Source organism: Microplitis demolitor, chromosome 1 (genome assembly GCF_026212275.2).
Source record: "Microplitis demolitor isolate Queensland-Clemson2020A chromosome 1, iyMicDemo2.1a, whole genome shotgun sequence".
In the NCBI taxonomy this organism is placed as follows: Eukaryota; Metazoa; Arthropoda; class Insecta; order Hymenoptera; family Braconidae; genus Microplitis; species Microplitis demolitor.
The window spans coordinates 20923337-20940038 of record NC_068545.1 but is presented as its reverse complement, the minus strand read 5'-3'; the positions used below and the strand labels follow the sequence as shown (position 1 = coordinate 20940038).

The 16702-nt window shown below is 29.3% G+C and overlaps 5 protein-coding genes across 6 annotated transcripts; 3 read left to right on the top strand and 2 right to left on the bottom strand.

Annotated features, from left to right (window-relative positions):
- The first annotated feature begins 354 nt into the window (after positions 1 to 354).
- LOC103571203 (dephospho-CoA kinase) lies at positions 355 to 1593 on the top strand. The gene is made up of 3 exons (XM_008549271.2): positions 355 to 684; positions 772 to 1063; positions 1166 to 1593. Exons 1-3 carry the CDS (start codon positions 573 to 575, stop codon positions 1464 to 1466), a joined length of 705 nt encoding a protein of 234 aa, XP_008547493.1. The 5' UTR covers positions 355 to 572; the 3' UTR covers positions 1467 to 1593.
- Positions 1594 to 1822: 229 nt separating this feature from the next.
- LOC103571207 (zinc finger CCCH domain-containing protein 10) lies at positions 1823 to 14895 on the bottom strand. 2 transcript variants are annotated; one of them, XM_008549275.3, is made up of 3 exons: positions 4257 to 4360; positions 3594 to 4155; positions 1823 to 3516 (listed from the first exon to the last, which is right to left on the bottom strand). In XM_008549275.3, exons 1-3 carry the CDS (start codon positions 4270 to 4272, stop codon positions 2739 to 2741), a joined length of 1356 nt encoding a protein of 451 aa, XP_008547497.1. In that variant the 5' UTR covers positions 4273 to 4360; the 3' UTR covers positions 1823 to 2738. The 2 variants fall into 2 exon arrangements, with proteins under 2 accessions (XP_008547497.1, XP_008547498.1); XM_008549276.3 differs by lacking the exon at positions 4257 to 4360 and adding an exon at positions 14805 to 14895 and having other exon boundaries at positions 1824 to 3516.
- On the bottom strand, positions 6327 to 10045 carry LOC103571206 (sarcolemmal membrane-associated protein). Its single transcript, XM_008549274.3, has one exon. It carries the CDS (start codon positions 8929 to 8931, stop codon positions 6526 to 6528), a length of 2406 nt encoding a protein of 801 aa, XP_008547496.1. The 5' UTR covers positions 8932 to 10045; the 3' UTR covers positions 6327 to 6525.
- On the top strand, positions 10245 to 11681 carry LOC103571205 (G patch domain-containing protein 11). The gene is made up of 3 exons (XM_008549273.3): positions 10245 to 10485; positions 10715 to 10954; positions 11025 to 11681. The coding sequence occupies exons 2-3, from the start codon at positions 10720 to 10722 to the stop codon at positions 11600 to 11602; spliced, it is 813 nt and encodes a 270-aa protein (XP_008547495.1). The 5' UTR covers positions 10245 to 10485; positions 10715 to 10719; the 3' UTR covers positions 11603 to 11681.
- LOC103571204 (partner of bursicon) lies at positions 11997 to 16663 on the top strand. The gene is made up of 6 exons (XM_008549272.3): positions 11997 to 12102; positions 12176 to 12300; positions 12376 to 12526; positions 14872 to 14984; positions 15295 to 15420; positions 15963 to 16663. The coding sequence occupies exons 1-6, from the start codon at positions 11997 to 11999 to the stop codon at positions 16110 to 16112; spliced, it is 771 nt and encodes a 256-aa protein (XP_008547494.1). The 3' UTR covers positions 16113 to 16663.
- Positions 16664 to 16702: the final 39 nt, after the last annotated feature.

Genomic DNA, 16702 nt, shown 5'->3' with positions numbered 1-16702 from the left:
TTGATTTTCTATAAATTTTCTTAGACAGTGACAAGTGCCCTGATTTTCTATAGAATGTCTTAGACAACGATCCTGATTAAAACTAAGGCACCTTTTCAAATAAAAATTACTTGAATTGATCAACTCATTACAATTTTTAAAATCTTTTTATCAATAGCAACGAAAACGTTTCTTATTTTTCTATTTGAATATTTATCAATTATAAAAAAGATTTAAAAACTTGAATAAATTTAATTCACTATCAAATTACGAAATGTAAAATAATGATCTTAGAGCCAACTCACCTCATATTTTAATTACTCTCTTCTTGAACCAGCCAATAATTAAAAGTTATATTTCATTTGAAATTATCGCGTACGCGAATATACGTCCAATTCAAAAACGTTCCATACGAAGATCGGTAATTACTCGGACGAAAAAGAGAGGGGAAAACCCGAAGTTTTCCGAACAAACTGCTTTTTCCTGGGACAGCTTAGCTACAGAAAAAGTGTATTGTAACTCCAGCACTCGACCAAACACTACTGCCTAATGTCCATTTAATTATTTATAAATTTTAAACTTTAAATTTAAATATGTTTATTGTCGGTCTAACTGGTGGAATTGCAACCGGAAAAAGTACCGTTTGTCAAATATTTCGTGAACATGGAATACCTGTAGTTGATGCCGATATAGCAGCTCGCAGAGGTTATAAATTAAAATATTACTTTATTATATATTGTCTTTTTAGTCAATTTAAATTTAAATAATTAAATTTAATATATGTAATTACAGTTGTTGAGCCTGGAAAACCAGCCTGGTGCAAAATAAGAAAAGAATTCGGCGACCAGGTTTTCCAAAACGATGGACATCTTGACAGAAATAAATTAGGCGATTTAATATTTGATGACATCGAGAAAAGACGTACATTGAATTCAATAACACACCCCGAAATCTATAAAGAATTATGGTGGGAAACTTTGAAATATTTGTATGAAGGATATCCATTTATTGTAATGGATCTGCCATTACTATTCGAGTCTGGAAAAATGTTCAATTATTTGTATAAAATAATTGTGGTTTCTTGGTAAATTATTTGAAGTTATCAAAAAATTGCACTTGTAGTTTTTTTAATTTTTGTTTTTCTTTTTTGTGTTAATTAAATTATTATTTATTATTTGAATTTTAGTGAAGAAGAACAACAGCTTGAACGTCTGATGACTAGATCAGGATTCGAAGAATCTAAATGCCGACAACGAATTGCATCTCAAATGCCTCTGGATAAAAAAATAGAGCAGGCTAATTTCGTAATTGATAACTCTGGTACTCCAGAAGAAACAAGGAACCAAACAATTAAAATAATAAATCTTTTAAAAAGCTACAAGCAGCACTGGCGTATTCGTTTCACAATCGGTGTTTGCTGTGCTGTTTTAGTCGGAGGAATTTACTGGCTGACAACACGATTTTTTATGACAGACCATTCGCAATGACAATTGTAAAAAATAGTTACATATTTATGAATTCCATTATCATTAAGTTACAATTAAATATCTATTAGTTAAATTTTTTTTTTAATGCACGCCTATGATTAAGTAAATAAATTAAAAATATACATAATGCGATCTATTCATTAATTCACAATACATTTTTATTTTAAATTATTTAAGTAATTAAAAAATTGATTAATTATCAAATTATTCTTTTTTATTCAAGTAAATATACTGGCTATTTACAATGTACGAAAAATCGATACAACATTTGTATCTTTAATAATAATAATAATAATGATAATAATTAACATTACTAGTCTAACAATTAGCTTAGCTATTAATTTTTATATACATTTTTATTCTTCACAATACCTTCAATATAATGACGATAATTTAAATAAATAATAACATTATTATTTAAACTACTTAGTTTTTTTGCCTGAGAGTAAGTAGTTATTATTAAATATAATATTTTCCAATCAACCCATCAACAATATTATATTTAAACTGACAATTTACTTTTATTACAATTAATTAATATAATTTTACGCGTATATTACTTTTTTAATCAGCTATTAAATATTTAAAATTTATAATCACAAATAATAACAAGCCAAACTTAAAATCATTTTTTTATACCACGCGGTAATTTTTTATAATTTAATCGGTTAAATAATTAAGTAATTAATAATTAATATTAAATAACATTATAAGCTTCTTATATAATTTGAACACTAAAAAATCGAGAGTGATTACGGATTTCATTTAAATCCGGATTCGTTCCGCCACTCGGAGTTTCAGAAAAAAATCACTCTGTATGCGGAATAAATATGAAGTTCATTTTTTCCGCGGAGTGATCTGGATTTTATTTAAATCCGCATTCCGATTTGAAGTTTTAATATTTAAACTCCTCTTCAGAGTGAATTTTACTCCAAGGAAATTAAATAAATATCTGCTCCGCTTTCACTCTGAATTTAATCTGCGTTCACTTCGCAATTTTTTTTTACAGTGAAATATCATTTAATTTAAATTTTATTTTTCTAACTCATGAAAATATCACGTCACTAATTTTAAAAAGATTTATATTTTAATACGTCCTTTTGGCTTTAGAGATTTTCCTACAGCCAAAAGAGCGTATAAAAATATAAGTCCTTTTGGAATTAGTAATACGATATTTTAACTGTCAAAAAATATTTTTGCAAATAAAATAAATCAATGTCTTTAAAAAAAAAATTTGCTATAAATAGGGCAAGTTAATGTAGGCAGACGTATTTATTGTAGCACAGGTCTAAGTTCTTGAGTCATAATCGGATAAGATACCATTGGAGCAGTAGCTCCGGATATCGAAAGAGGCAAACTAGCTGATTGTTGAGGATTCTGAGGCTGCTGACTTGCTGGTTGAGGCCCAGAACCACTCATGGTAATTGTCTGCTGAGCCATTGTGACAATCGGCGGAGCCATTGATACAGGCGCCATCGACACAGCAGCTATTGACACTGGGGTAACGGTGGCAATGCTAACTGGAACAGTTGCGACACTTGCGGTGACAGTACGTAGGGTTCCAGCAGCCACTGCTGCATTAACCATTTGCTGGGGTGTTGGAGCTTGGGAGGGTGGAACAGTATTGGTGATGGTAACCGCGGGTACAGTTACTGATGTTACATTGGCTGTTCGTTTACCAGACATTCGTAGCTGAGCGTTTTGGTCAAGCAGAAATTCATTTGTTGCCGTCAGATCACTAACTTGTTTTTTCAATTCGTCTATTTTTTTTCTCAGCAACGAATTTTCATCTTCGAGTACTATCGCCCGGGCTTCATTTCTCGCTATCACGGGATAATAGTACCCGGGAGTTACGGTCGAGTGAGCTGTTGTGTGCTGTCCAACAATAGGAGATGCTTCAAAATGCACAATAGCTTCACCACCAGATACAATTCTTCTCTTTGGTTCAGGAGGTCCACCAATAAAATCACTTGATTGTGGCGACGCTGTATAGCCATGACCATTATTATTTTGCAGCACATACTGATGGTCTTCAAACTGCCAGTGTACACTAGAAAAAAATAAATAAATAAATTAGCAACCAATTATCAATTACCAATGGCAATTTATTTTTTTACTGCTACTCACCTTCTTTCTAACTCTTCATATCCACTGCGAATCCGATTGTCATTGTGATTAGTCCCATTGACAGAGTGCTGCGAACGTACCGGTTGATTGACCATCGGTGAAGGAACATTCGTAAGCTGCGGCTCTTCTTTTTTGTAATGCCTAAATTTACAATTGACCCGCTGACAATTACCCTTCATAAAATCTTTGCACAAAGGAAACTCTGTTTTTTCCGAATTGTTTTTAAAACGCGCGATAATATGAGAAGGTAATTCTCCAGTTGCTCGGAACTGTTTTTCTTCACTTTCTGTGCAATGAATAAATTTACAACCAGGCCAATTACACATTCCATTTTGAAAATCATGACAGAATGTGTACTCCTCTACTGGCGTTTCACCAGAACGTTCGTGCAAATACTTGCATCGTTTACCTCGGTGACAAACATTACGCAGAAAGTCCCGGCACACACGACTATTAGGTGGTGACTCGCCTCCACCTGGCGTTACAGATGTACCACCTGCCATTTTAGCCTCTCCCGATGAATTTTTTATTTTCCGCTTCATTCGTGCTCCATTGTCTTGTCCTAAAAAAAAGAAAATTTTAACCAGTTAATTAGTCGACTACTCACATAATTTTGTTTTTAATTAAATAATTAATTATATAGAATCATTTAATTTAAATTACCGCAAATAATTATCATCAGAAGGCTAAAGTTCCGCTGCGCTAAATGTTTTTTTTAAAATTACAATAAAATTGCCCCCAATTCATATCATAAATAAACTCCGTAGTAAGATTTATTATTGTCTAAATTAAATGTAGCATCTAATTAAAATTAGTATGTCAAGAATGGACGTGAATTTTAATGAAATTTATTTTATTCAACTTTTTATCTTGATAATAATTGTTACATAGCAGGTATGATAGTTCAACAATATTATTTATATACAGGATGAATTATTACTAATTAAAATTACTTTAAATAAATTTATTTTATATTTTATTATGTATGTTCAAGCGAAGTAGGCGAGTGAAAAACTAAATAAAAATTATACAAAGATTTGTTACGTTTTTTTATATTTATTGATTGACTTTATAATAATAATGATAATAAATAATAATTATTATAATTATCATTGTCATTTTAAATGGTATAAATTATTAAGTTACGCGGAAATAAAAAACAACACATGGCACTACTTTCTACAAAATAATCAAATGAAAAAATTTATAGAAAAGTTTAGTTTAAAAATTGAGGCCAGTGAAGCATAGGAAAAATGCTCATAGGCTTTTTGTTCGTTTAAATGAAGTACGATTATGTTATTAATTTATTCCTCTTCCTTTTTTCTTAACTCAACATTAATATTAATATTTAATAAATCTCTTTAGCACGACTACACTACGGTTTAATATAAAATTTATATAAAAAAAAATAATAATACTAAATACAAAAAATTGTATTGGTTTTTAAAGTTCGTTAATTTATATATATAATGTAATTTATTAAATGATCCACTAACTAATATGTATATTTGTTAAATGTAAATAATTGTAATAAATATCAGCGTTTAATAAAAATTAATTTCAAAATATTTTCGATGTTTATACATATCCGAATTAATGATTATTTTTTATATTTATTATAAGTATAAAAAGAAAATAAATTATTGGACGAAAAATATTTAATAGTGTCATAAAACTACTCATACATGTTAGATATATATTAGATGGTATTTATATTTACATTTACACTTAAGGACATTCGCAGACGATCCCATTTTTTTTAAATATCAAATGACCAACTGACAGAACGGTATTGATTGTTAATTGATTGAAAAAAAAGTTAAAGCTTTTTTGAAAAAAGGACAGTGCAGTATTCATGTGTGAATGTAACAGACATCAAATTTAAAATTATAAATAAATAGAGTAAATAATATTTATAAGAAATTCACATTAATTTCAAAATTTTTTAAATGCGCATTTTTTCAAAACTCTATTTTATTAATTATTTACTCTATTAATAATTTGAATTTTGTCTGATCTGCTACATTCACACTCAGGAAATTTCGCTGATAGATTTTTTAAAAAAATTATTAACTGTTCTTGCCCTAAGAAATATTTTGAATTATAAATAAAAAACAAAAATTTTCGTTAAAAACGAAAGTTAAATAAAATTTGGAAAATAAATTTCAGTAAAATCTTCATATTAATATTATAATTTAAAATGAAAAATTGTGTTTACTAAAATTTAATTAAACTTCTAATTGACGACAACTGTAATTACTTTCTTTTAAATCTATACCTCGGTGAAAATTGTAACTGCGTTATTTTTTAAAATTAATTCTTCAGAGTGTTATACTGCTAATTAATTAATAATTTTAATACTGACAGTTTGACGTCACTGAATATTTCAAAAAAGTGGGGGCAGTCTGAAAATACCTAAATTTTGATACGCAAAAGTGTCTAAAAATAATCAATGACAACTAAATTATTAATAAAGAATAAAGATATTTTTTTTGTTCGATTTAAATAATTAAAAAAATTTTAATTGATATCAGAAATTGGCAGCTTATTGAACATACAAGTATTGTCCCCTGATTAATATCTAATTACATTTATAATTAACTTTTATAATGAATTAAATTTTACATTACATTGTTTTATTTTTAATTGACTACAATGACAAGTCAATTGGTTTTTTTTTATTCACCCATACAAAAGTTCATTATTTATATTAATTTATAACTTATTAAATATTATTTGAAAAATTCGCGGTGTTAGAATTATTATTATTATTTCATACGAATATTTACAACAATCGATGAAAGAATACGATAAACATTATTATTATTATTTTTAATTTTATTGTTATTATTATTATTAATAATATTATTTAATCACGTGGTAAATTTACTATATACATTTATGTTTTAATATTAATTAATAATCGTGTTAATTAGAACATTTTTTCCATCAGCAGCCACAACAAGGCGATTAGTATTGGCGCAATATATTGTATGGGAACACTGTAACTTGTGTTGATGTAATCACCGCACTGGTTTTTTAATGTCGCGTATTGCTTGGCTATATCATTTTTATCTTCATTACACGTATTAAATTTCTCCTTAAGTATAACTAATTGTTCATTTATTTCTTGGGTGCGTGATTTTTCATTTTTAGCTCTGTAATAAAATTCCTTTAGTTTATCAATAAGCAAATCGCTTGATTCATTGACAAACCAACTGCGTACTTGATCTAATTCTTTTTTAACCGTTTGTTGAGCTTCTGCGTCATCGTCATTGTCGAGCGAATCCAATGAAGACATGAACAAATCAAGAATATACTCCCGAGTGTGTAAAGGCTGAGATGAACAATCGCAAGTTGTTTTTACAACTGGTTTAAGTGTTTTTATATAATCACCATCTGTTTCTTCCTTTTCTTTTTCTTCAATCACCTCTTCCTTGTCGTCATTCGATGGTAATTTTTCATTGTCTGAATTAAAATCATCCTCAGCACCGATGGTAGAATTCATTAGTGTGGACGGTGACGTAGCAGGAATAGACTCCGCAGAATCATTTGCAGACAGAGAGTCTGACCAATCATTCTCGGCGCTATTATCATTTGAATGATGATTATGATAATGATGATGATAGCTCTCAACTAGTTCTTTACCGTTGTCATCTGCGAATTTAACTTCTAATTTATTAGTGACTTCCGATCGCTCGCCAGTCAGACTAGTATCATTTACTAGTTTCATTTCAACAACTGATTTTTCTTCATTTGATTCTTCGCTACCAACAAGACTATGAGTATCTTCACTTGTTGTACTTGAACTGTCATAATTAACTTCAGTACCATCATCATCTTGTTCAGACATTTCGGACTTTTCCGTGTGATTGTCATCATTTTTGCCGTTTATCGTTGTGCGGGATGACGGTGGCACAATATATTTAGCGTACTCATCTTCCATATTTCTCGACATGAAAGACTCACGTTCGGTAAAACTTTTCAGTTTGTCTGGTGAAATGTCGATTGTTTCAGTCTCAGCTATCATGCCATTTAGTGTCTCAAGAATGGCATTTATTATTTCAATTGGATTGACACCATCCTTTGACTCTTCAGACAATAGTTTAGCATTGATGTCTTTCAATGTTTGCATGTAATTTTTAAGGCCAGTTATTTTTTTGTGAATTTTCATCGAGTCAAGACGATTCATATCAAGCTTATGATGAAGCACTTGACCGATTTCCGAATGATGGTTTACCTTCCGCGTTAAATCTTCTTTTTGCTGCATAGCCCACTCTACCATTTCCGATGACGCTTGTTCTTTATCTGCTAATGTAGCTTCAACTTGTGCTAAATTTTTCTGTGCATTTGAGTACTTGGCAGCCAGCTCTTGTAATTCCAGTTGAGCGTGTTTAGCAATTTCATGCAAACTCTGACATTCTTCTTCAGTTTCATTCAAACGGCTCTCAAGATTTATTAATTTTTCAGTAACTTGAAGTTTTTCCTGATGTACCTTCTCCAGTGCCTCTTTTGCCGCGATCTGATACTGGGACTTCTCTTCCTCCAATTTAAGTATTTCATTTCTTACTTTATCCTCGCTGTAATTTTTCGTATAAACAATCAATTGACTCTCGACAGTTTTTATTCGCGAAAGCAAACGATCTTCATCAATCAACGCCTTCCAAGACTGACTTGCGGCCTTCTTGGTATTGTCCACAAGCTTCTCAAGATAAGCCAACTTTGATTGCAGTACTTTTTCACGTCTGCTGGCCTCTTGGACGTATTGATTAAGCTTATAAAGGTCCTCAAGTGTAACATCTCCAGCAGCGCTTGTCATATACATACTTCTGCTAGCTTTGGCCTCCTTACCGTCCGGCAGATACAACTTCAAAGTCGCTATAATGCAACCGTGTGTTACTTTTTTCGTGCTCTCTACCACGTCAACGCCAAATTGCACGATGTCACCAGAGCAGACTTCTTTAGCAGCGGATTCAGAGCCTGTCGCACTGAGCCGCTGATTATTAACGAAAGTACCATTGCTACTTCTCGTATCCTGAAGAAAAAATTTACCCGCATTGTACCACAGTAATGCATGATTACGTGACAGTACTTTGCAATCGAATATCGCATTATCATTAGCAGCACGTGTTCTAGCAACAGATCTACCAATTTTAACCGGCTGATCTAGATTAAGTGTCCTGTCTTGAAACGCGTGGGAATTATCCCTGCATATAAGTATACCTTTGGCAGTCATTTTATTGTTACTATCCACCGCAGTATCGGAATTTAAGTTACTATCACTTTGGTTTGAAGGAAAATTGGCATTTTGTATCCACCCACTGCTTGCCACAACCATAGCCACACTTGATCACAATGGGATCTACTTTTGAATAATTAAACCGTTCACTCTTGATAAGTCCAAAAAAAACCTCTTACTATTTATGACAATCACCGTCTTCAATAATAAAAATTAGGGTTAGCGGTCAATCATTAATTTTATTTTATTAACTGAATAATTTTCAAATAAATCTAACAGGGCGTAGGCTTCAAGTATCCGCATGATAACATCCAACTATTAAATAATAATCCCAGTAGTTCACTTGTCTAAAACATTTAATTACCAAGTTCACTTATTTTTATCTTACTCGATAAATTTATAAATAAAAAAATGATTTATCCTGCATAGATTACTTTCAATGTTATTATTAACTCGTATTATTATTATTATTTATTATTTTTTTTATCATACGATCCAAGTTGCTTCCACGAGTGTACTATTTTTAGCTGCCCATCTAATCATTTCGATTAAGGTGTTAGCGTTTGCATTGCAAATATCTGCTATTACATGTACTAAATATTAGTATCATTGTAAATATAAATAAATATTATTAATATGTTTAATACTGCATTCAACATTTAATATTACTATCAACTTTTTTTCACTCACTTCCTCTTCCTCTTATCGTTTTTTTTTTCTTTCAATATTTTATTTTTCCTCGTAGCTCGTGACCTTTCAGACACGAGTTAATTATCAAGATGACTTGATACTTGGATAATATAATGATGGTAATCAGGTAAACTGGCACACGAAGACGTCAATGATTGATAAATTTATTTAAAAAATAATTAAAACTTCTTTAACAAGAGACACTCGATTGGTCGTAAGGTACTTGGAGATATTGCTACACATTTTCAACCATATTCCACACGTACAGCACACACTTTAAAAATAACACTTAATATCCGCACAAATAAATAATTTATTATTAATAATTATACTTAGTAATAATATTTATATATATGTAGCAATACCAAATAAAATAATTATTTATAATTGTCAATTGCGCTTAATATATATTAAAATGTTAAGTATCAAGCATAATTGCGCTGACTAAACGACCAACGACAAAATACTTGTTTTGCGTTTCATCGTTCCCTTATATTTTTTCTTTTTCTTATTTTTTACTTTATTATTTTTTTTTTATATCGTCAAGTCCACTGTTTCTTGTTTGTGGCTGGTTTCAATTTCATCGTATTCCTCTTGTCTAAAAATCGACTGGGAACCGAACATCCACGGATTTATACGAAGGATCACGTTAGTGCGCATGACACTAAAAATAGCACACGATTTTTTGTTTTTATTTAAAAATTACGCAAATATATATTTTTAAAAATACGCGGTAAAAATTAAAAATAAAAAATTGGTTCAATTTAATTAATAGTTTTTTTTTTTAATTTAATTTAATTTATTTGTTAAATATTAAAATTTTCTATTGCTTCCGACTTTCATTTTTCATTATTGCGCAACAAATGCGCGCATGTCATTATAATTTTTGGATCAATGTTTTTAAAACGATTATAACATCTAACGTTTTTTATTTTATGTTTATTAACGCATAACACAAGAAAGGTGAGGTTATAATTTCTTTTATTATTTGATAATTATTATTTAAATAAAATCACGCGGGAAAAATTTAAATATTGTAATTGAAAATTATTTTAAATTATGCGGAAAAATTTTAATAAAATTTTCACAAGCATTTTTTTTCTACTCATTGAATTTTTTCATTTAAAAAATGCAACAATTAGTTGATAATTGCTGTCACTGTCATTTAAATAAATTGTTAATTTTTTTTTAGAGGTCATGTCTGATGAAGATGACTACATGTCAGATAAATTCATTGAAAGTCTTCAAGAAAAGGCGGGTAAAAGTTCAACGAGTTTGATTTATAAGCAGTCTGAAAAAAGGCGACTTGAAATAGCGAAGAGAAAAGCTGATAATGATGCCAGAATTAGAGAAAAAAATAAATCATCTCGGGTTATGGAGAAAGAAATGAGAGACAAACAATTGTCGGAGGAATTGACTTCTGATAATAAGGGTAAGTTTTTTTTTTAGTCATAAATTGTATGATATATGTATTGATTCAGCTTATGAATTTTGAATTGTAGGATTTGAAATGTTAATGAAAATGGGGTATAAACCTGGTCAAGGTATTGGTAAAAACTTAAGTGGTTTATCGGAGCCAATACCGATAAATATTAAAGCTGACAGACTAGGTCTTGGTAAGGCTGGTAAAAATAATTCAGCGTTGGTAAATAAAAAGAAAATAAATCCAACGGCGAAGTTGGAGAGTATGAAGACTAATGATTTTCGTGATAGAATGGCGATGAAAAAATTACAACAGTTGTTGGAGATCGATTTAGTTAAAAGCCAAAAAGTGTGCGAACAGTTGGATACTAAATGCGGTATCAGCGAACCTGTTGAGATCTGGTACTGGCCTAAGGTAGAAAAAGAAAAAGAGCCTGATGATGAAAACTGTAGTAAAAATGATGGAGGAACAGGAGATCAAGACAATGATGAAGATGATAGTGATGATGATGATGGACTTTCTACTACGGAAAAATTACAAGTTGTAACAAAATACTTGAGAGATAGATATTTTTATTGTATTTGGTGTGGTACTGATTATAATGACAATGATGATTTAGTTAATAATTGTCCGGGAGATACGCGGAATGATCATTAATATAAATATTTTATTTATTTAAATACAAGTCTGAGCTTTATTTATTTTAATCTAAACCTTCTATCACTTATTGAATTTTTTATAACTGATAAATTTTTTTTTAAATATAAACACAAAAAAAATATTAAGGATTTTTAGCAAGTCAACATGATCAGTTGAGTAGAGTATCAGGTTTTATTAAATGAGCCGTTAAAATAATGTGGGATAAATGTGTTGAGAAGAATCACTAAATTATTGATCGATTCTATTAACGCATAGCGGGAGATAAATCATCGCAATGGGTGGGCAAAAAAATTTACTATAAAACCTAGACGTCGATCAAGTATTCTCTCAATTTACGTTCAATTCGTACTGAGGATAGTTGATGGAGATATAGCTCCGGCTGATTATAAACATGATGATAATTTTATTTTTTATATTGTTGATATCTGGAATTGATGGGATCGTCAATAGTGATGAGGATTGTGAAACTCTAATGTCGGAAGTTCATATAACAAAAGGTAATGTTAATTAGATAAGTTAATGGGACTTTAATCAAATTAAATCTATCTAAATGATGTTAATTGGTTGCAGATGAGTATGACAACAGTGGAGGACTCATTAGAACCTGTAGTGACGATGTGTCTGTTACTAAATGTGAAGGATATTGCAATTCACAAATTCAACCGAGTGTTATTTCATCAACGGGGTTTGTAAAGGTAAAATAATTGGTATTTAAATGTATTAATTAGTGGCTAAAATATTAGTTTGATGTTATTTTTGTATTATTCTAGGAATGTTACTGCTGCCGTGAAAGTTACTTTAAAGAAAAAGTTGTGAAGCTTAATCATTGCTACAACTCAGACGGGGAAAAAATGGAGACAGAAAAATACGCGACTATGGAAATAAAACTTCGAGAGCCACATGATTGTAAATGCTACAAGTGTACTGATTTTTTGCGATAAATATTCAATAATTTTATGGAAACCATAGATATTGTGTAACAATATGATTATGATGAATAAAAAAAAATTTATCAATGCAAAATTACATTTAATGACTTATTTTTATAATTTATAATAATTTATAATTTATAATATAATTAATTTCTTTAATATGTTAGAAGATATCTTTATCACACTACTTTTTCGATTTATTAAAAGAAAGTATTAAAGGTCCAAAAATGGAGCAGTGACCACAAATGCTACTTCTATCCTTCATAAAACTATTTTATTTTAAAAAATTGAGAGAAATATTGAATAAATCTCAGTACCATATAAAACTTTTGAAATACAGTAGATAATTAAATCTTACTATTTACCTCTTCGGAAAAACAATTTTTTAATTAGAAAATGAAAAGAAACATTTACTGAATAAAAATGATTTTTTTAAATGTCTCGAGTTAATTTTTCAAATTTTATGATTTTCATTATTATCATAAATTGATTTTTACAAAGTCACAGCTCGGACCATTTAGCTATCGGCTGCTTTTGGTATCCCAAAACATTTATTACTGCTTCGAATTTCTATTAACCACGAATTGATAATCATGTTTATGCAACTCTCAATTTATAAGTAAACATATTACGCTATTGGGCCTAAAATTTACACTCTTTTTACTGATTCAAATATTTTGTATGGCTGATGGAAATCTTCTATATGAAGTCGGACAAAATGAGTACTTGTGAGATGCGCGCTATCTATCCGGAATAGCCTTTCAAAATTTTGTATTCTTAATAATTTTAGTAATAAAGTTTCACCAATCAAATTTAAATAAAAAACTAACTAATTCATGGATCTTAAGGTATTATAGTCAGCTTGCGAAATTACTATTCAGAATTCAATGAAAATCGGCATATAAGTAGACCCTAATAGGAAAAGGATTCAATTGAATTTTTGAATAGCAACAGAGAACCAGTAAAATTTTTTATTTACATATTTAACCTGGAGCTATATGAGAAATCACATATTTTATAGCATTTTACCCATTTTCTCTAACTACAGAAATTTAATTGGTTCTTTTCCTTATCACAATCTACTAACATACCGAATTTTATTGAATGATGAACAGTAATTCTAAAAACTTTCAATGACACAAAAACTCATGATGGGGATAAATCTACATACCATACGAAATTTAATTAAAATGCGTTACTACAACCAAATAAAACAATGAATCACTTCATACGCACGATAAATTTTAATCATTATCCTATTCCTTATACATTTAAATAAAAATAAAAATAAGATTCTACTCCTTTGTCTAGATTTGTGATTTCTTGTTCTTGAAAAAATCATTTAAATTTAAAACTATGAAATTAAAATTCTCTATCTAGATTTAATGTATGTAAAAAAAAAGAGTGATAATGAAATAATTTTATCTCTTTGAAACGATCAAGAGTTCACTGCAGTTGAATTTATTAGCTACTTAATAACTGATAAGAAAAGAAAGATCATATAATATATAGAAAATTAGATATTAAAAAACAAAAAACCCTGAATCAATTTCTGCTAAACAATAATACAAATTATGTAGTCTATTATTATCAAAAAATAATCGAAAATATGGATTTCTATTTGAAATTACAAGCTAAGCTCAGAAGTGTAGGGCAGAAGTATCGTTTTTGGCCACTTTAGGGCCAGTTTTGGACACTTGAAAAATTAAAATAAAATAATTTGTAAAATACGCAATGACAGTTAATTTTTTAAATATGTTCAAAGACACTTATACCTCACTATTAAAATTATATTTTACTTTTTCATAAATTAAAATAAAGTATCAAATGTCCAAAAATGGAGCAGTGGCAACAAAAGCTACTTCTGCCCTATAGGTGTGTAGTTGAGCATGAACATGAAAAAAAAATAAAAAAAAAAGTGTTGACAAGCTTTAGAAATTTAAGCGATTGACCACTACAAGAACTCTTACTTAAAATCATCCCCTCTTGAGCTTAAGTACTTAAAGGAAATGGTGAAATGGGGCAAACTTAAGGGATATAAGAGTGTGATATTTATTTATCAATGCAGTCTTGTTATTTTTCTGCTACAAACCATGTGTCAGTTGATTAAAACCCACTCTTAAAAAAATCCTCTAAACATAGATAATTAATTTAAATTTCTACTGAAAATTTATATTACTTTAATTATTAAACAGCAAAAATAACAAAACAACAAGGATTTAAAACCAATAACAATAAAAGTAAATATCAAAGAAATGTGTACTTACACAGCAATAAAATTTGCCCTGCTGCTGCTTGTATTTCTACAATCAACACTTGTTGAAGCACTTATAGGTGTCGATGAATGTCAAGTCACACCAGTTATTCATTTACTCCGATATCAAGGATGTTTACCAAAACCCATACCAAGTTTTGCCTGCACTGGACGATGTAGCAGCTACTTGCAAGTAAACATTAAACAATTATTTGATATTTAATTTGAATTATTCTAAATAAATAACTTGTAAGAGTTTAAAATATTATTTTTGGCACTAAAAATTATCACGCGCACAATGACTCGAATAGAGACAGAAAATAAAAAAAATTAAATTGCAATATTCAAATGACATTTAATTGATACGTTGACAGTGTTGTGTTGAAAAGTTACTTTTGTAAGAATTGCGATAAAATGATTTGACGGTTATTTATTTATTACTCGTGATAATAATTTATGTTATCATTAAATAAATAAATTTATTATTTACCTGTAATTATTAGGTTTCAGGCTCGAAAATTTGGCAAATGGAGCGAAGCTGTATGTGTTGTCAAGAAAGTGGCGAGCGTGAAGCCACAGTGGCCCTCTATTGTCCAGAAGCAAAACCCGGAGAGCGAACATTTAGAAAGGTTAGAAAATTTATTACTTATTATTTTTATTGGTAGTAAGTATCGAGAATATTTTTAAATCAAAAGCGCTGTACTTAGTTTCAGAATTTACCGGTAGTGTTGCCGCAAAAATTATTATTTTGAATTATTTATTTGAATTTCTTGTAATAAACTTTTAAAACTGTCAAATAGTCTGTATGTGTTCACGCGTAAGTAATTATTGTAATTTTTACGAATGAGTTCTGCAGAAATTTTTAAATTAAAATTTCTAAATTTCCCTCTGTTGGCGCGCCGCAATTCAAAAAGTCAATGGCGGTATTTTCAAATTCTGATTATTTGGTATAATTATAATTTTACCTTAAACTTAATTAATTAATTACTAATATGACAAAATTAATATGTAACAAATATTTATCATTTAAAAATTTTTTAAATTATTGTAGAATTTTTTTATTTATACAATTATTAACTTTATTTAAAAATACTAAAATAGTGAGCACTAGTAATTGAGTGTCTACATTAATTAGCAATTATTTATTAGTATGTGTCTTATTATATTTTAGATAAAAACAAAAGCACCACTAGAATGTATGTGTCGTCCATGTACAGGTGTAGAAGAATATTCAATAATACCACAAGAAATAGCCGGCTTGGATCAAGATAACTTTTTATCTTCTTCCGACCACTTTTTGCGATCAACAGATCTTGATTAAAAATCATCACGATATTATTAAACAGTTAAGATAAAAGACCTAATATCCGATCAGGGAACTAATAGCCGATCACTCAACTAGTTCTCAATTACTTCATGTATTTGTATATCTATTTTTAGTATACATAAATATACAAATACCTGAATGGCCGGGTACTAGTTTCTTGATTGGGTACTAGTTTCCTTATCAGGTACTAATTCCTAGATCAGGCACTAGTTCTCTGATTAGGTACGAGTTCTTTGATTGGATACTGGATTTTTTATCTTACAGACTAGAGGATTTGAAATAAAAAAATTAATTTTGGTGATAAGAAAAAAAAAAAATAATAAAATAAAATAATTGTCAGTCTGGCATTAATTTTTTATTAATCATTATTTTTCCTGATGTTATAGAATGTTTTAATCATAACATACTTATGACTTACGTTGGTAATGATGGTGTTATTAATGTGTATCATTTTATTTTGTTCGCTGATATATGTATGTAATTATGCTCATATACATATGCACATAGAGCGAGCAGTACGCGACATGTAATAATAAAATAATAGTAATAATAATAATAATAATAATAATAATAATAATAATAAT

Coding starts and splice junctions, on each gene's coding strand:
- LOC103571203 (XM_008549271.2), top strand. CDS start 573: ATGTTTATTGTCGGTCTAACTGGTGGAATTGCAACCGGAAAAAGTACC. Junction 685..771: donor CGATATAGCAGCTCGCAGAG/GTTATAAATTAA, acceptor ATGTAATTACAG/TTGTTGAGCCTGGAAAACCA. Junction 1,064..1,165: donor AAAATAATTGTGGTTTCTTG/GTAAATTATTTG, acceptor TTTGAATTTTAG/TGAAGAAGAACAACAGCTTG.
- LOC103571204 (XM_008549272.3), top strand. CDS start 11,997: ATGATGATAATTTTATTTTTTATATTGTTGATATCTGGAATTGATGGG. Junction 12,527..14,871: donor TGATTGTAAATGCTACAAGT/GTACTGATTTTT, acceptor AAGCACTTATAG/GTGTCGATGAATGTCAAGTC. Junction 14,985..15,294: donor GATGTAGCAGCTACTTGCAA/GTAAACATTAAA, acceptor TGTAATTATTAG/GTTTCAGGCTCGAAAATTTG.
- LOC103571207 (XM_008549275.3), bottom strand. Junction 3,517..3,593: donor TATGAAGAGTTAGAAAGAAG/GTGAGTAGCAGT, acceptor ATTTTTTTCTAG/TGTACACTGGCAGTTTGAAG.
- LOC103571206 (XM_008549274.3), bottom strand. CDS start 8,931: ATGGTTGTGGCAAGCAGTGGGTGGATACAAAATGCCAATTTTCCTTCA.
- LOC103571205 (XM_008549273.3), top strand. CDS start 10,720: ATGTCTGATGAAGATGACTACATGTCAGATAAATTCATTGAAAGTCTT. Junction 10,955..11,024: donor ATTGACTTCTGATAATAAGG/GTAAGTTTTTTT, acceptor TTTGAATTGTAG/GATTTGAAATGTTAATGAAA.